Here is a 20718-nt window from a genome sequence, read left to right on the forward strand (position 1 = left end):
GGATTACGTCTGGAGAGAATGTGTCAGATTGAAGTGTCCATTCATCTGACAGAAAAGCATCACTACAACACTAAATGCATCTTTATGCAATAATTGCAATGCACAGATGTGATTGAGGTATCTGTGAAATTGCCATGGAGTCAGAGGATTAAATTTTCTTTTCACCTTGTCACATGGGAAAATCTGAAACCGCCAATTAAATGAAATGTTACTATTATAAAGTTCTTCTTTGTATTGCAGGTGAGTATTTGTCCTTAAACCTTCTTCATAATTGAGGGTTCACAAATCCTTGAACTTTCCAGTCCCCAACCTTGATTTGTTGTCTGATGTTATCGGCATCCACCGAGCAGGTGAGGGTTCAGAAATGTTGCTTCATCATTGGCTACTGTGGTAAAGCAAATAAAACTCTCCCTACACCGGCTTGAGGACCACCAACATCAAAAGTGTAAACCAGGAATAAACAAGATGCTTCAAAGGAAAGCTGTTTGAGGCAGAAGTACAAAGATAATAAAGGGATAAGTGACCAGTAAATTTCCTACTATCCACTTCAGTTCTTGGAGAACAGACCTACTTCTTCACATCTCAGACAAAGCTTCTTAAGAGTTATTCTTATTAGACATTATTTCTAATAATGTTTCTTAAGAGATAACGTTCTAAAAATTATATTAACAGTATTCTCAAATACTTTATAATACAAACAGGTTTAGTTTATACCCAAGTAAAGTCAGATTCATATTTGATTAGACAGGCTTCAATGGAGTCCTAAAAATTTTAAAATAAAATTCAGTTTTATCCACCTTGTGTTGCAAGGATATGAGAATGGTCCTGGTGCACTTATAATGACAGCAATAGATTTTTAAAACCATGAGAGAGAAGAAACTGTATGTTTTTTTTGTTTTTTTTGTTTTTTGTCTAATAGGTTTTATCTAAAAAAAAAACAAAAAAACAAAACAACATATCTTCTTGCTTCTGGAAGCTGTCATTTTTTAAAATGCATTACACATTTTGAGATTATTTTGTGCTACATGAACAACGTTGAAGGGTTGAAACCACTGCAGATGGGTTAGATGCAGTGCAAATTGATCCAGGGACTTTTACAACTCAAACAGCCTACATGCAGGTTCAGTAGTGAAATCTATTGCTCAGCAGGGGAGCTTTTGTTACACAATTGAGCTTGTCATCTGATGTTAATTAATGTGAGCAAATGACAGAAGCTATTAGAGGTTTTTGGTTGTGCAATGTACGAATAGACGTGCACTGCTACAATTGATTTCCTTACAGATGTTTTATGTAACTAATTGGCCTGACTTTGATGGGTGTCAAATATAATTTCTATAATATTAAAGTGAATTTAATTTGGTGAAGACTTGAGATGTTGGCACATAAAACAACTTGAATTGTGTTGGCTAGTACTGAATTAAATTGAATTAGAATAATTAAACTGTAGTGAGTGGAGGTGAACTGAGCTAAATAGAGCCAAATTGAACCAGTTGTTTTGTACTATCTTCAGTAATTAGAACCAACAGTATCTAACCATTTATCGACCCCTTAGTTTAAGTCACATAGTAAAAGACTAAAATAATAATAATAATTGCATATTCTGGTCACAAAGATGTTTTTAAAAGCATCTTTTACTGAGTCACTCATTTAATCTCCTGTTCTGTACAGTCTCTAACATCTCAGTCTGAGTGAGCTTCAGCTTTTAATTTGAACAAGAGTTTATCTTTAAATGTACAGTGAACGTTGGCGTGGTTGCTCAGCATAACATGAATTAATAAGTGAACACCCTTTGATTTTCAATGTTGTTTTTGACAAATGTCTCAGTCTAAAATCTCAAAATACAAAGAAAATTCAGACAGATATTGTAACATATAATAATTTATCTGCTCTAGATCAGAAACATCTTCAAACAAATACTTTGCTATTAACATTTTTGAAGAAGTTATTTAAACTATGCATGTATTATTTATTCTCACCCATCCATGCATAATTCCACGAGGTCTGATACCCATTTTCAGCTTACAATAGGCAACATATGGCTCATAATAACTGGACAGGTCACAAGTCCATGAGAGGGCAAAATAGACACACTCAGGACAGGACTATGCATGCACACACTTACATGTAAGGTGTGATACAAATTAAACTACCACAGATACCTTTGAAATCTGACAGCAATCCAAAGTGTCCAGATGAAGAGAGAGCATATGCAAAGTCTGTGCAGAAAGACCACTGGCCAGCATTCAAACTTACTGCAAAGTAACAATGCTAACCTCTACTCTACCATACCGTCCCAGTTAATCCAGCCCTATCAATCTTAGTCAAACTGAATGCCTCTGCAGACATTTGAGTGGTTCAAATCTGCCCTAACACTAAATCATTGCAATATTTACTACTGTATCTGTAGCAAATGTAATTTTTCATAGGTTTGTGTGACAGATCTTGCAGAGAAACATCCTTCATGTTGTACTTTATGAAGTCACGAGTCCTGTTTTACATCCAGACTAGATCAACATATGTCTCATGTTTAATGTGAGGACTTAAATGAACATCAGTTTCCAAGTGGCATTAAAACAGCTGCTTTTTCTTAATATTTTTTATGCAGAGTTTGATGAGTGACTTTCATGGTCATCATAACAACTCTCATTAAGTAAACAATGAAAATACATGGAGGTAGTGCTAAATGTTATGGACTGTGTCCAGAAATCTCTGTATCTCACATGGTTATATGTGCAGCTGTCAGCAAGATTTGTAGGATTTTGTTTAAAATGTCATAAAATGAAAGTAAAACATTATTTCACAGGGTAGAGAAATGACTTGAGACTCATGATCTCATAAGATGGTTTTATGTTTTTGTTTCCTGTGTTCTGAAAAAGAAATTTAACACAGCTGGATTTCTACATATGACAAAACTATCAGTCAGCACTGTGTGGTCTGAGTGCACATCATTTTCTGTTCTTGTTTCTCTGACCTGACTTTGAACAATCCAAAAGACTATTTTGTTATGCTACAGAGACTGACTGGTAACTGCTGATGTGATCCACGGTTGAAACCATATATAAAAATACTCAGAACTTTTTTTCTCTGTCTCCCATTAATATCAGAACGCCCCTTTCCTCCCTAAGAACTGTGAGGCTTATCAGAAATGATGAATGTCAAAAAAATGTGAGAGATAGTTTTTGTAGCTTTTTTCACATTCAGAAGTTTACATACAGTCAGTTTTTAGAAGAGAAGAAGTCAGGTTAGTCCTTCAAGCTCTACAAGTCAAGCTAACCTAACTTTTGGAGATCCGCATTTCCCTTCCTGATATCATAGCTGATTTCTGTTTATTTTTGTTTCATTTCCTTTAACTTTAGAAAATTATACTGCTCTTACAATTCTATTAAACCATCATCTCGGTTTTCCTAAAACTTTAGTGTTCAGAAAAAAAATCTTTAAACATTATATTTCAATATTCTGGAATTTAGCAAATAGAAATAAGTTTGGTAATCTTTACTGGCCTAAAAGATGGAAACCTTAGTCTAATCTGATGAGAGGTTGCCAAAAGTAAAAGCTCTTCTAATCAAAAGAGGAACCTGAAACAAGTTTAGATGTTTCCTGTTCTAGTTGTAGCTATTCGGTAAAAGTACCCCCAATTTAGTGTGTCTATGATATATGTTCAGGGCCCCAAGCCAGACACAGAGAGTCGGGACATCCGATGATAAATATGCAAGAAGAGGAAACTGTGAAAAAAGCTTGTAAGTGAGATTTATCTCTTGTTCAAAAGGCCACCAAATTTGTTAGTGCACCAGACAGGCTTTTATCAGTTCGATGTGGATAAAGCACTCCTCCAATGGAATTGTATGTGTCTATGAGTGCAAGTGCGGGGGAGTCAGACTGAGAGAATGAGAGTGAATTGTGGCTCATTTTGTTTTCAAATCCCGGTTTAAAGACCCATTTGTCACTCTACAACTGTGAGCTGAAGATTTTAGTTGCCATGGAAGTTGACAGGCAAAGGGCAAAGGGAGGACAGTCTGATAGAGAGGCAAAAAGAGATGAAGAGAAAGCCAGGGGTGGAGAGGGGGGAGGTGAGAAGGAGAACATTTAGACAAACTTTGGGGAAATGGAAAGGTTAGAAGGGAAAATTATGCTGAGAAGGACTGATAAAACTTGGTAGGTGCCTTAATGATTGCAAGGACGGTGGGCATGGTTTTGGATGAATAACAGATGAAAGTTAGTGTGAATAGTGAAAGGGGTGATCAAGAGGAAGAGAAAGGATGAGTATAAGAGAGCGAGATTCCCAGGAAGTTCTGGGTATGCGCCAGTGTGGCTGAAACCACACAAACTTTCTCATTGTGTTTTCTCAGTCTTATCTCATTATCCTATACACATTCTCCCACACACATTTGGAGCAAACATGTTCACGATTAGATGTTTTTCTATTTATGTAATGCCCATCCAACAACAAACTTCATCACATTTTTATCACTGCTAACACTGATGCTTTCGGCTCCAGAACTGTGTATCCAAAGTCTGGTTTATCTGTTGAGTCACAACATTCAAAAATATGTGTTTAAATTCAGTACATTGTCTGCTTCTTTTATTGTAAAAGCTCTTGTAGATGGTTCAGAAATCTTTTCAAAGTTAAGCAAAGTTTCAGTAAAATCAAGTATAGGATCAGTGTTTGCTTTAAAAAATTGAAAAGTTGGTAAGATGTGCAGATTTAAGTTGATAATGCTCCTTTCCTGGCTTACACTGTATCATTTGTATGATAATGTAATCGGCATCTAAGTTAGACTACAAGCAATTATTAGAACAGTGGCTGATTAAAACAACACACATGCTTAATACATATGATATTTACACAATGTATTACCATCTACTGGTAAAATATACTCTAAAGGTTTGAGGAATTCTCTGGAGAAGAGAAAATAATATCCATTTCAGAAATACCCAGACTAACTAACCTTGTAAAATCCAGGAGATGGCTTTAAAACTGAAGTTATTATCTTTGGACCTAAAGAGGAACGATCTAGAGTCAGTGCACAGCTTCAGTTATTACAACTAAAAACCAGTGATCAGACCCGAAACCTGGGAGTAGTGATGGACTCTGACCTGAACATTCAGAGCCACATAAAGACAGTTACAAAGTCGGCCTTCTATCACTTGAAGAACATTTCCAGGATTAAAGGACTAATGTCTCAGCCAGATATAGAGAAACTCATCCATGCGTTTATCTTCAGTCATATTGATTATTGTAACGGCGTCTTCACAGGTCTGTCCAACAAATCAATCAAACAGCTGCAGCTGATCCAGAATGCTGCTGCTCGCGTTCTCGCTAAAACCAGGAAGATAGAGCACATAACACCAGTTTTAAAGTCCCTCCACTGGCTCCCTGTCTCTCAAAGAATAGAGTTTAAAATACTGTTGTTAGTTTATAAATCACTGAATGGTTTAGCACCACAATACATTAAAGATTTGCTGCTGTTGTATCAACCTTCCAGACCTCTTAGGTCTTCTGCTTCTGGTCTGCTCTGCATCCCCAGAACCAGAACCAAACGAGGAGAAGCAGAATTTAGCATCTATGCACCAAAAATCTGGAACAAACTTCCAGAAAACTGTAAAACAGCTGAAACACTGACTTCCTTTAAATCTCAACTAAAAACCCACTTGTTTAGAGTTGTATTTGAAATGTAATCAATTGCAAATTTATTGACGGAATCTGACTTGATGTTGTGTTTTTATTGTTGATTCTATGTTGCATTGTGTTTTTGCGTTTGATTTGATGTAAAGCACTTTGAAATGCCTTGCTGCTGAAATGTGCTATACAAATAAAGTTTGATTGATTGATTGATTGATTGATTATAGCCTATTCATGCTATTTCCTCCACACTTAAGGCATTGTTAATCATTCATACAATGTACCACATTTTCTGCAGTATAAGATGTTTTAAAGTAAATGTTGCATCAGTGACAAATAGAAAACATGAGTCACACTGTAAGTTGGATTTATTTAGAAACTGTCAAACTGAGGGGGACCTGGTCAGTGTTAATGATATGATCCGGTGACATGTTGTGTCCAGTTGCTTTTCAACAAACTCAGAAAAAATGCCAACATTTTGAAACTGAAAGAATGAAACAGTGGCCAAATTGGCTCATATCGTCTGTAGTGAATTAAACTGTCAGCCAGAGACATCAGTTTATGGTAAAAAAAAAAAAAGAAAAAAGTCACCATCATGTGCAGTGCTATGCCTCATTGTTCGTTTCATTTTTGTGTATTTTCAAAATACTTGATGACAGTTCAGTTATTGGTTGGGTTTTTATGTTGATTTTTTAAAATAACATAAATCATAAAAACTTTATGTCATATTTATTTGTCTGCCAGATACATATTAAGCTAATTGTTCCCTAGAAATAAATCTAAAATAATAAGACCAAGAGTTAAGCAACATATTAGATGTGAAATAGTCCTTTGAGATCCAATCCAAACCTTCACTTTAACTTTTCTTCTCCTTCTTTAGCTCTTGGATCTAAAAATCATCCCAGAAAGGATGGATGCATAAGTACGCAAAGAGTCAGTGATGCTGGAGTGTGGCCAAGCACCACAACCATAGAGGGGCTCACACATTCCCCTTTTTATTGCTCCAAAAATGAGTGAACTTTACACTCATCTCTCCTTCCAAAGTTCTTCAGGGACAGCAGGTAGCCAAAACCAAAAGCCTGATTATAATCAGACATATATAGTATGAAATTTGCTAATGACCTTTGGGAGTACATTTGGCAAGAAACAGGAAAGATGGGAGAACTGGAGGGGAAAGGGGGAGCCCTGGAAAATATTCAAATATGGGACGTTGTGCTTGTTTTATTAGCAAAGAACCCCCACACATACCACTTTTTTTTTCTTTAAAACCAAGATGTCAATTATAATGATGTTCTATCGTATATGAATGCAGTTCCAGACCATTCTGGCTCTTTCAAATAAGATTTACCATCAAACGTTCTATGGGTTTCTTTTTTCTATGGAAATCTTAGTAACAGCCAGACACTTCTTATCAAAAAATATGCTTTTTTATTTATGACAAAGCCCAGCAGCTATGCAGTGGAAGATTTGAGTATATTACAATGTGAAAACATTCCCAAACTATCACCATTGTTTTAGTTTTATTGGATTCTTGTTACCCTGTCATGGTGACAACTAAAAAACCTTTTCCAGATTTAAATTTTTAGCTGTAACTTTACCAAATGAGGGCCACAGAAAAGAGGCACAAATCAAACTTTGTTTATTGTGGTGAAAATAATACTCGTGGGCCCAATGATGTGGCTGGAATGATTTTCCAAAAGGAAAAAAAAATATGGTTTTATTTACAACAATCAAAAAACCTGGCATCTTGTGCTCCAGAAAATCAGCAATCGTTAAAAATCTCAAAGCTCAATGAAAAGATGGAGTGACAACTAATGACAGTTTGGCTTTGGATTGCCACAGTCACATATAGTCATATGCTGCAGTCCATGATCACTTTGTTTTCTGTTTTAGTTAATGAACTGATATCAGCCATATTATCTGTCACTGAATGACCCCATCATCACAAGACGTCAAGTCAGCACCACTAATATTATTTATTGTCATTGGAAACAGTTTAGGATGTGCAGGTAAATCCTGAAAACTGGTCTTTCAGCACAGACCTTTATGTTTTCTCCATGTCATTTATTAAACAGTGAATGGATTTTCCTGGCCACTGAGGGCTGAAAATCATTTACTCCAGCTTGTTTATTTATGCAGCACCTTTCCTGCAGCCGTCACAGCCTGATCTCAGATCTGAATCAAGGCTCGAGTTTGGTCCAAATCAGCCAATTTCTCTGTTTTCATTTTTCTCCAGCTTATGTTTTTACACAAGAATGTTGAGATCCTCAGGACAAGTTTCAGAGACTTTTTTCAAAGCAGACTCACAGTAGGGCAGGTTATTGCCTTGAACCAGGGATATAATTTAAAATAAAACCTCTTTATCAGCCATCCATTACTTACTCCGCAGAGTTATTTGGAAAGCCCTGTTAGAGTCACAAGATTTTTATGAAAAAGAGAACAACCATGCTTACCCTTGAAGGCAGCGCAGTCCTCTCATACCTACACACATAGGGACACGTACGCCCAGCGCTGTGTTGACTTAGCCCATCTGGTCCTGATTGTAGTGAGATGATTGAGATATTTGTTGTGGCTCATTTGTGGGGGCGTAGTGGTGACCCGGCAGGCTAACTGAGACACAAACACCCACAGAAGTACATATTGTAGATGGATTTAGTGACATGCACCCACACGTATGCACACTGAGCATTAGGCAGCTACAAGGTCATTAGACGATATTATTTAGATTAGTGACACAGCACAGAACTGTTTTCAACAGACATAAAGAGCACTGAAAAATTATATATTAAACAAATTCAGGAAGTGTTTCTTTTATGTTGTTTTCTTTTCTTATCTGTTCCCGTCATGTGCATATTTATGTGACAGCCTAACTACGTGTTGAGTTTTCAAGACTGTGACTCAGTCCCCAGTTACAAGAATTTCCAATGAATTGTTACCAAAAGTTTTTTTTAGGAATATCTATTTTTCTTCCTCTCTACAACATTTGGATTTTATTCTTTTGCTGTTTTATCCAAAACTACCAACAGTCTCATTAGCTTAGCTCCTCCATAGATCTGTTACATGAACCTACATGCCAGCATAAAACATATCGTAACTAATATTTATATTTTATGTTTAAAAGTACCATTAAAATTCTGAAGGTTAGTGGATTCATTATCTAATTCATCTTAATGTGGATCTTACTGCTGGTCCAGTTTTGATGTAGAAATTGTGTGCTCTCTACAAAGATGCTGCATATTTTTAAAGTGTTTTTGTAAGTAAAATACAGTCTAATGGAATTGCTGGATTTTCACCAGATCTCAATTCTGCAAATATTTATAATTTGCTACTCTTTCCACACATCTGTCATGATAGATGCATAGTTGAAACAATGTCTCAGATTCTATTAAGTGGGGTTTTGTCAGTGTCACACACCATCCGTGTCACACCTGTACTAGGCAGAGGAAACGGTTGACAGCAAGCTGGATTGTGTTCCCTTAAAAGTTATAATAATTTTGACAAAAGTTATATTCTCCTTGTCTCTATTTTTTGTGTTATCAACTCATTAAATCATCCATGGAACTGTTTCAGCCCTGACCATAAGGTAAGTTGCTAATGCCTCTGTTAGCTATAGAAATTATTTTCCTAAACAGTAAATATGTTTCCCAATGTGACAGCTGTGTGAAACAAATATGCAGATGGATGAAAGGTTCTTTTATCTGTGGTTTTGTGATGTAGTTCTAAGTCATCAATGTTGTTCCTACAGGACAAAGACATTTTAATAAACTGGTTCAACAGAGAGACATAGACCAAACCATTTGTCTGCTGATTTTCTTGATTTATTGTTTCATTGCTTTAGACTGTTGATCGAAAAATGTTTATTAAAAACTTGAACCATAAACACACGCTCTTGTGTGAACTATGTTTTCAGATAAAGATTAGGATTAAGTTGAGAAGCATATGAATGTAAGAATTTGGTTATTCTCGAAATGTCAAAATATTTTCAATATTTCTAACTCGATCAAAGACTCTGGCAGATTTTTTTTCTCTTTTATTGCATTTCATTTCTGCTCACAGAAATTGGTTTGCATGTGTATATGTGTATCTGAGAGAATGAGTAGCTACCTGCCTTATCCCCAGATCTCATTTTTTTCAGACTTTGACTTTTTTTTCTGTACATTAGATACTGACTACCTATGACTATGTCATATTCTCCCTCTTTCAAATATCTAAGTGAGCATTTAGACAAGCTAAAAATTCCAAGCAAATGGACAAAACAGAAACAAAAAGTGCTACTTGAAAGTTTGTCAAAATTTTACATGTGGTATTGAAGATATTTGTTTATCAAAAGTCATTTAAAATGTGCTAAAAATGTGAGGTGCACATGTAAAACATTTTCCATGTTAATGCACTCTAGGTACAAAATAAACATTTTGGGGTGTTAAGATATAAAGTTACATCCTCTGTGTGTGTTTGTGCTGTAATAAGAACTTCTCCAATAAACGTAGTTGTTTCTTCTTCATTTACATCTTTTGCATGTTAGTCATTCTCTTTGCAAACTGTCATCTCAAGGTTTACATTGCTTATGACAGCAGGATGTCACCCTTCTGCCTCTAGTGTGAAGCTAAAACCACCTTACATATTTTCCTCCCTTGAAAGGTCTTCACACAAAGAAAGGAATAGGACGAAAGTCAACATACATTTCCGCCTTAGTTCTATTTGTTTTGGCCTCAGATACTGATCCTCTAGAGTGAAACACTTCTTTTGCAAACAGCACATTTACAAATCTTTACTGGACTTAGCAAAAAAAAATAAAAAAATGGTATTTTTATGTGCTGAAACTCCCTTAATGCTAATTGTGAGTTTGAGGGATTACGTGTTTCAATTCATTTTAATGGGAACTATTTGTGTTTATCCCATGGCTGGTGCAGATTCTTGGCATCCTGTGGGAACAAGCTTCAAAATAACACAACTAACTTGGGTCTTCTCCACTGGTTTCCCACTCCTACCTCTTTCACAATGTTAGCCTTCCCAGAAAAAGTTTTTAAAGACTCTAGAGCTACAGGCAAAAAAGTGAAAGTTAAATTTACATCTGTTGTTTATTTATTTTAATTTTTTTCCACACGGGCTTAAAAGAGACACTAGAACATGTCCATAAACAACATACCTGTTCTTTAAGAACAGATCATTTCTAAATTTGTTACTGATGAACAAAATTATTATTTTCAAACATTCGTGGGGAATTGCTTAGTAAAGTTTAAGTCATGTAAGCAAAGTGAAAACAGAGCCACTGAAACCACAGTGACTAAGGCTAAGAATGATGAAGCAATGGTTTACATTAAATTGGAGAATATGTTTGTACAAATGCACAAGTAGATGCTATAAAAACTTCAAACCTCATCATTACACACACGTTTAAAAATCATACACAATTGCAGTTGACACGGGTTTGCTCTCAGGGATTCTTGAAGGGTTGACAGTTTGTGCAGGCTGCCAATATAAACACATAATGGTTTGTAGAAAAAATAAATAAAAGGATGGTGTCACATGGAGATTTTCTGTTGAGTGTTACCAACACAAGTAACTGTGTGGGTCCATGAAGGCTTTAAAAGGCATGCAAATGACAGCTGACAGAAAATGAATAGGACAACCTTGTTTGATCACTGTTTGTTCTTTGATAAAAACCCATCAATATAACCATTTCTGGCACCAACACACAATATGATTTTACAAGTTTTCCTTGTGATTTTTTATTAAAATAAAATTAACTGAAACCGATATGACATCACAGAACTTGTCCACTTACACATCACTTGATATGGATGACAAAACTGTCAATTTTCATCAGTATAGATTATTGACAATTATTACCAATACAAAGTACCAGTGTAGTTGGTATGGTTATTACTTTCTAACACATTTTGTGCTACTTTGACTTGAGTCTAGGTAACCACTGGCATATTTCACTTTTTTTTTAATTATCAAATATAAGCCCACAAAACTCTTCTGGGCCTCTTTGCCAAAATCCCAAAGAAATGTGTTAAGTGAACTAAATAGTGTAAATAATGACCTTGTACTCTGCTCTTGAGCAGAGTACAAGGTTATACTCTACTTGAAAGTACAAGGTTATGCTCTGCTCTATAGAGCAGAGTATAAGAGTACGGGAGTTTGTTCAAAGTATCAACACGAGGAATAACAATAATTATGTAACCTGTAATTTTGTTAAAAATAAATAAATAAATAAAAACCCAAAAGGCAATACTTTATTTGACGGGTTGTGAATAAGACTGTCATGACACAGTCATAAACATGACATAACACCTGTCATGGACCTGAGTAAGTCTTCATGAATATTTATGACTGTTGGCATAAAGTGTTTCTTGGTAAATCATGACACTTTTAATACAAAGTAGACATTATTCAAAATGTCTTCATTATGACAACTTGACATTAACGAAGAAATCATAATCTGACATAAATTTGTTAAGCAAGTGTTACTGAATAAACTTTAAAAATTATGCAGCTTTATGTTATTCACTTTTTAAAAAAATTATATCAGGTGTTATGCCATGTTTATGATGGTGTCGTGACAGTCATGACAGTCTTGTTCACAACCTGTCAAATATAGTCTTACAAAATAAAAGATTTTCTAACGTAAAAATTTTCACCATTGAATGAATATACTCAAATTAAAAACTGGATTTTTCAAAAGTTCTAATTGCAAGATTATGCTGCTGAAATGAAAGATAAGTTTGTACGAAGGCCTTAAGGAACATTTTTACTATCAGTGTAAAAATATTAGCCTGGAAATGTGTTTCCTAATTTCAACAAGTGTAATGCATTAGTGTTGTAAACTTAATTATAAAACACCTGACAGGAAATGTGCAAAAGTTCGATCAATCGGCTAACAGAAATAAAAACATGAGATCTCTGCCTTCAGCTTACAAAGGAACATTTATGCTAGGCTCCATATGTGAAAAAAAAAACAAAACAAAACATGGAAACACTCACCTGATAAGTCTCTGATAAGATGTGTGGAATGTCTTTGTGGTTATACGTTTTTAAGAGGGCATGTTGGATGCAAAAATTTCACATGTATGAATAGATTTCAGGGAAGGTAAAAATAAATCTGTGTTGGCCTGTTTGACCAAGGTCAAAAGGTGGTGTGAGGGTTCGGGAGTTACTTGCACAATAACTTTATACCATAAAGATCATTTACTGTTGTGCAATGTTTCAATCCAACTTACCTCTCTGTCAGCTCCAAATCAAGGCCAATATTTATCATATATTATAGACTGATCTCATGAATCAATTTTCAGCAGAAAAAAAAACAAACTGTTGTTTAGTTTTTAATTAAACAGAAAAAAGCGCAAGGAAAATATTTTTATTAAAACAGCCATCATCTATCAGAGCACTTTACAGCCATTCATTGAATACAAGATAAATTTAAATTAAAAATCCAGATTTATCCAGAAAGGGAATTTCCTATGTTCCAAAGAGGATTTAAGTACTGTTATGGCTCATAAAACTGAAAATAAATCTTTTTATCTGAATTTTTGGTAGTTTAGAGCAGCAGATATAAAAATAAGAGTTTTTTTCCTTTTAAGGAAATCTGAGATATTATGTCATGATTAATAGGAAAGAAAATCTAAATTATAACTAAACTCAAGACTTTCTTGTTGTAGTTTCTGTGAAATGACTAATGATTTCACCACTTTTGGGTTTTGGACTAATAGTTTGCAAAATGTAAGAATATGGTAAACCTTACAAAGATGAACATTCATGTAAAATATGATTAAAGTGCCATTACTGGAAGTGTACAAGCAAGTGCAGGTGTCTCACCCTCATAAAGTTTAATACTGTGCCTTGTACAGATCTGGATTAAAGAGTGCAGGCTTTTAAAATACAATTGTTGAAATATGAGAACATCTGGCAGGTTGACTACCTGGAGGTTCTGGTTTTTAACTTTATGTAAAACTACTTAAAACTGCCAACAATGACAATAAAACCTTGAACTCCTACAGGCTGCAAATGCTTTGTGGTGACTTTATAAATCACTCTGCAAATACTGTCACAAACTAAGTAAAAACAGGAAATATTTCACATATGAGATTGTCAAGAATCAACCTTTCAGTGTTCCAGAAATAGAAAGAAGCCTGAATTTTTTATATAATGAGCAATAAAAGAACACGGTAACCAACAAAAACCGTTCACAAAGTCCTAAAGTAAAACATTTTGACAGTAATCTAGCTTGGCTGTGTTTAGAACTTTAAAAAAGAGAAAATGCTCCCATAGTGATGTTGTAACAAATCAGAAAAACGCAGATAAAACTGCACACAGGTCAGCACCATGTTTTACTAGAATACCATACAAGGTCTTCTTCAGAAATAATAGTTGATCCACTTGAACAGGGTGAATCAAGTTGCACTAAATTAATGAGGTCCTAAAATCTCATTCGGTGTTTATATTGGAACAGTTACTGTTACTCCACAAACTTCTTGTGATACAGCTTTACCACCATCCTCTGTGTCTGTCTACTCACTTATTTAACAGACTGTCAGATGCTCAGGAAACTTCCTGACAAACATTTCTTTTTTTTATGGAATGCCTAACTGTCAGCAAAATGGGGTTTAAAATAATTTGGTATTTTATTTATTTGTATATTGTAACATGTTCTTGAAATAGGTTTGAAAGCCAAATAATTTTGAGAAATATGAGTTTTCATCTTTTTACAGTTCTCTGCTACTGTGTTATTTTCCTGACATTATCTTTCCCTCCCTGGGGTAAATTCCTATCTCATTTTATTCCTTATCTGCACCATGTTTCTTGTCAGATGCACAAACGGAGCTGTGGAGCTTTATGAGGAAATTAAATTCATCCAGACGATCTTTAGGGGTTCACATCTGTGTCAAAGAGGCAGCGGTTCAGCAGGTGTCAGAACCCAGACACACACACGCAGAAAAAGAGCTTCACTCATGAGCCCTTTTTCACAATTATATAGAAAGGTTTATGCAAATGCACACATTTGCTAGAGTTTCTTTAAAATCAAAGATGTATGTTATGTTTCCAATTTGCAATCCTCTGCACAAACTGGTAGGAAGACAGTTTCACACACAAGACAGACAGTGTAAAGGTCAGGCAACAATCAGACAGATATTTCCCTTAAGAATAAAAAGTAAAAAACCTTTCAGAAATAAAGCTTAGGCCTGTCAGTGTATTCTGCACTAATCTTTAATCAAAACAGATTGCTCTCCTTTCCCTTCTGACCCACTCCATTTTTGGCCTCTGTTAAATATGGCAAAATAGAGTGTTACACTATTTTTTAGCCAAATGGCTTTTGAATCCTATGGCTCTTCCAGTTTAGAATGCACTTACTATCATGGCTAGACACAATCAAATATCCTAAAATGCACAAACACTCCTAGGTTTACAATAGCAGCTCATTATCCATCTGGATGTTTTTTAAACATTGACAGATGTTTAGGTTTACCTTTATGTGAAACCACAGGTTTTCAGCCTTTGATAAAGAGGACAGGAGGGAAATTGCAAAGCACCAGTTATTTTGCACCCATGGATGTTTACTCTGCTGTTCTTTTCTTATGGAAGCATTTACAACTGGTGTCACTAATGGTTGCTGCTTGAATGGCGCCCTTGACAATCTATTTTCTGCTGACTTATAACCAATGAAAATGCAGAAAATCAACTACTATAAATTATGTTTGCTATGCAGTCCTACTCAGCATCTGTAAAATAGTCTTCCCTGATGGCAGAAAACAGGGGATGCCAGCTCCCCATTCCACTGCACATGTATAAAGTGTAAGAAAACTCAAGCAACAACCAACAGATAACGTGTTCTTCTTTCTTCTAGTGCTGCTCTTCTGGGCAACTGTCCATATGGCAGCTATACTGTTAAATCTATTGTGTGATGAAGGATTTCCTGCCGATAAGTATACCACGACAGTACTTTAGAGTTGTGATTAGTTCATTTGACAATGAAGCAATCTGCCATTCAAGCTCCAGGTGAACAGGTTGCATTCTGTGGAATTTAGCATTTTCTCTCCATGCATGTGTGGATGTTTTTTTAGATTTTCTATAAAGTCCAAAACTACCAGGTTGGCTGGTTATTCAGGACAAAATTTGAAAAAAAAATTGGTTTTAATAATGCTGGAATAGGTAACTTTACATGCCATTTTGTGATAGTTAGAAAAATGAACTGTACATAAGAGAGCTTAAAACTCCAAATTGATGCAATAAAATATTATAATTAAAAAATAAAACTGTAGAATTCCTTTTGTCTTCAAAATATAAATGCTTTATTTGCATAATGCATAACACATTGCAAGAGATGAAAGCTGGCAACTAAGACAAAATATAAACCCAAAAATAACCTTCTTTTATTAACACTGCATTGGATTTATAAAACACATTGAATAGGAGCAAGCATGGACATGTTTTCAGAGTCTAAAAGTTTGCTGGAGCTGTTTTCAGTCTTGGATTTGAAAATGGCCAAACTGAGTCCAACAATGGTTACTGTCAGAACAAATATCAGGATTACTGTTACCTTCTACAACAGCTATAAAATTGCTATATTAAATTTCTACATAGAAAGTTCACCAAATATAAGTGTCAATCTGTTTACAGTTAGTATATTTTGATTTGCAGCAACACTTTTTTTTATTCCTGACCTCTTCCTCCACTTCCGTTTTGGTAATCATGTGTTGTTTTTAGGTGAAAAATTAAGATTTTTTTTTATCTGTGTAGTTTACCAACTCCATGGCTCAGATTCTGACACAGTCCAGTGACACACACTGCACTTGTTACCCCAGATTGATATCAGTACTTTCTGCCAGTGCCTCTGTCTTGTTATAGTTTGTTTGCGTGTGTATTAGGGTGTTGTGAGAGGGGGAGGACAACTTTCCCCCCTCCTTTTTTCCTTCGACCCCTTCAGAAGTCACACAGAGGGGCCGGATCACAGAAAAACCAACATGTGGTTTGAGTTAACATCTCTCCATTACGTCTTGTATATGTGGGCTTGTATGCACACTCACAGAGCTTGTTGGTGTCTCTGAACTAGTGCAGTTTATAATTTCACTTGTAAAGCTAGGCATGTTGTTTGTGCAGATTTTTTGTGATTGAGAGAAGAAGTTTTAGGTATTGCATGTGAGTGTTTCTGTTGTGGGTAAGGAAGTAAGGTTAAATTAAAAAGTCAATACACTGTCTCTGAAGATCCTGTAATTAAAAAAATAAAAATGTTAAAATCTTTTTTTTTTTTTAAAAAGCAATTATCCCCTTAGATGCAGTCAACATGTTAGTAGTTCATATTGAAAATATACATATATACTGGGTATTTAGACCTGACATGCAGCTTGTTTGTGCCCAAAATTCTTCCTCTGGCTGTGTTTGTCGGAAGTGCAGATGCATGGTCATGGTTTTTGACTTTTATCAAAGTTTATCTCTTCAGTATCTCAGGAAGCAGAACAGGAGGGAGCAATGAACCAGCTCACTCAAGCTATTTTCTCCTTTTTTGATTATTTAAATAACCTCTCGCTGCATCACAACATCAGATCTTTTTCCAGCCCAATTTACTCACCCACACAACGTTCCTCAAAGTGGCCTCTTGGTTTTTCTGACCGCTGTGATATGCATCTCTCCACTTATAAAATGATTGTCTGATTAAGCGATGCTTGCTCAATATAAATTGGACTTGAAGCAGACTAAACATAATAATACTTGAATAACTTTAATTGGGGAGTGAAAGCGGGTCGCAGTGCGTCCAAATGCAGAAGTACAGATGAACACGATAAAGTCCATCAGCACTGAAAACTCTATTTGAAAGACTTGGGCTGTAATGTGGTTGAAGGTTTTATTATCTTGTGACCAAAAGCATTGTGCTTTACTTTTAGGTTAAAGGCAAACATTATGTTTCAAGAATGTTTCATTAATATGCACCCATAATTGATGGACTGTTTTTTCAGGAATGTTACGTATGTAGTATTCAGCATATTTTAGCAAATGCAAAACAAATTTCTGGTTTATTTGGTGATGAATTTGGCAGAAAAAAAATAAAAGATCAAGTCTGTGTTAAAACTAGCCATATTTTAGGATATATTTTCTTCTTTGAGATTAAGATCTGGACAGGACATTCAAAATACCTGAAGAACAAAATCTTACTGTTGCTGCATATTTACATTTACAATGTTTGTCTTTTCTACCAGAAAATCAGAAACATTGTAAGATTGACTTCAGCATGGAGCAACTGTATTTTGATTGGTTTTGGTGCTGACTAAAGTAAAATCCAAATCCTATTTATTAAAGCTGAAGACATTATTTGATGATCTCAGCAATACCAACTTAAAACATATTTTTTTTAAACAAGTCTTCCTTTCTTGCATTCAATATTTTTACATAAATCAGATAGATAGATCACCAGATAAATCATGTGCAATGGCCAAAAACATCAGCAAGGAATTAGATGAAAATGTATTGTAATTGACAAATAATGTTGGAATTTCTGTTGCAAGGTTTAATTTTAGTATAGGTGCTCCGAAAGATCAGAAATCACATCCCTTAAAAAATGATCATGGTTATGGTTTACTAAGTTCATGAAAAACAATACATAAAGGAACCAAAATTATATTTTGTGGAATAAAAAAAATCATGATAATGGCAACAGAAAATAATGCCAAAAAGGAAAGCTAATAATTTCTAATTTTAGCCAAATATTCCTAAATTGTTGTATAAAGACACCTGCTGACCTTTGCAAAGCAAGAGGAAACAGAATATTTATAAAATAATTGATATTTTGTTTAATCCACATTAGATTTAATTAACTATGCTGTGTTATATTTAATATCAAACTGAACTGTATAAAATGCATTGCTCTGAATATTTTTTTCCCAAAATGACTAAGAGGAAATCGTTGAAAATTTTGCCTCCCAGGGACATGACTTTTATGGCTGAGTAAGCACTCATTCTCTTGGGAAATATAAAAATAGGAATTTATTTCGAAAATGGAGGACTAGATTTAATCTAAGCTCCAAACAACAGTTTGTTCTCACCATTGGTCTCAAAGTTGTCTAAATACATTTGTGATTAAAAAATACAAAATTAACTTTGAACCATGAAAAGAACAATCAAAAGACAACACCCACCTCCAATCTAAAGTTCACACAGCCGAGATCTTGGTAAAACAAACTGCTTGTGAAGTTTTTTGCAATGGGATCCCTGTAAGAAAAGCGATCTGCACCAGAAAATGTGGTCAGGGCATTGAGACCTGAACTTTGCCTCGTTGGTTAACTGGCTCTCCCAGTGGGACCAATCTGTTTGTTGGTGCAGCAGTATATTTATCAACTCTCTGTGCTTCTCAGTGGCACTGATATCCTGAGGATGTGGAGTCAGAGGCATGAATAGATGCCTGTATGGACAGACTGTTTATTTGCGAGCAGTTGAAGGTCGAAGCATGGCAGAGCGGGCTGGCATTGGCTGATATTCCCAGAGATTCTGTGACCCTGCTTCTTTATATACAAGTCCTTGTGATATGTTTTATTATGCATGTTTGATTTGATGGATTTGACATGTTTTAATACATAAATCATATCAACTGGCTGCAGATGTTCTGAAATTCGTTCTGGGAAAAAATAAATATGTAATCGCAACCTAATAGTATTTTTGCATTATATTCCTAGTTTATAGCTTCAAGATTGTTCTGACAAGGCCAATACATCTTTTCCTACAGAACTATAAAATTTTCAAAGAAAAAGACAAAAAAGTGTATCCTTTGATATGTCCAGTGTTTTACTTTTCAAGAAAATATAAAATTAAATTAAATAAATCTAAACTAAATGGTGCAACAATTGCAACAAGAAGCTAAAGAAGAAAGAGTAGTAGCAGCTATAGGTGAGATAATATCAGGTACATCACTGAACAGTTTGTGGAATTACCTTTCTATTTTCTTCATAAATTCAGTTTGTTGCTGTGACTGGAATCATTTTTTCTGCTGAAGATTCAGTTCGCTTCAACTGACAGATGGTCTCATATTTCACACAAGACAATTTTGGTATGAAGATTAGTTTATTGTCAAAATAATCCCAAATCACTATACCTATATAACAATGCCTAACAGGTGTTAAGAGGTGTTTTTGCTTAGCTGCTGTTTTTTTTTTTTCCTGTAACCCTTTACCTGTTTGCCTTGACATTTAAAACAATCAACTTTTATAAGTAAGATAAGCTTACATAAATATTGGTTTATGTAAGCTCTACCTTTTTTAACATTTCATGTTCTACCACAATTGTGGTAGAACATGAAATGACTAGTACTTGACATGACTTATTTTTATCTCAGCAAATTGAAGGAGAAGATTATTGAGCATTTCCTATTTTTTGTATTTCTGCAGTTGGAGAACTTCATACAGAAGAGTATAAGGCGAGATACTGTTAACATACAGTCGCATGTTGTTAACAACCAAACAGCCACAATGTTGGAGATCGGAACCAACCTCCTCTCACAGACAGCAGAACAGACACGAAAACTCAATGTGGTGGAAGCCAAGGTAAGGAGTTTTCATTTACCTTTGTTTACTTCAGTCCACAATTCCTGGGTGATTTATGATTCTGTTCTTCCACCAGGTGCTGAATCAAACATCCAGGATAGAGATCAAGCTTCTAGAGAATTCATTGTCCACCAATAAACTGGAAAAGGAGCTCTTACTCCAGACCACTGAGATAAGACAGCTGCGAGATAAGAACAGGTAATAAATGTTGGTATTCAGAAACATATGAATAATATTTTTGTCTCACTCTTATGTTGATAATATAGTAACAGTGACAAGTCAGAATTTGTTGGAAAAATAGTTCTTACAAGGTGAGAAATGCTAAAACACGCACACACACAAAAGGTGAAAACAATATGTGATTGCTGCTGACCTATTAGCAAAAATATTTGAAATCTAAGCAAGTCTGTGGAGAAATAATGGAAATGTGTCCTTTCTTGTTGCTGAGAGACTCACCACTATTTGGATTCACAATAATTTTTGTATTTTTCATTATGAAGCAAATTTGGACAATGCAGTAAGTGGCGAAACTCACAGTGATAATCAAGCATGTTCTCTGTTTACAGTAAT

The 20718-nt window shown here is 35.1% G+C and overlaps 1 protein-coding gene across 1 annotated transcript in view; it reads left to right on the forward strand.

Moving 5' to 3' along the window:
- The window catches only part of angpt4 (angiopoietin 4), a 69359-nt gene that overhangs the window by 36079 nt on the left and 12562 nt on the right, over positions 1-20718 (forward strand). The window contains exons 3-4 of the mRNA XM_044123098.1: positions 19993-20148; positions 20225-20346. Coding sequence (XP_043979033.1) covers positions 19993-20148; positions 20225-20346 — 278 coding nt within the window. The remainder of the gene's footprint in view (positions 1-19992; positions 20149-20224; positions 20347-20718) is intronic.

The sequence above is a fragment of the Gambusia affinis genome, linkage group LG07 (genome assembly GCF_019740435.1).
Source record: "Gambusia affinis linkage group LG07, SWU_Gaff_1.0, whole genome shotgun sequence".
In the NCBI taxonomy this organism is placed as follows: domain Eukaryota; kingdom Metazoa; phylum Chordata; class Actinopteri; order Cyprinodontiformes; family Poeciliidae; genus Gambusia; species Gambusia affinis.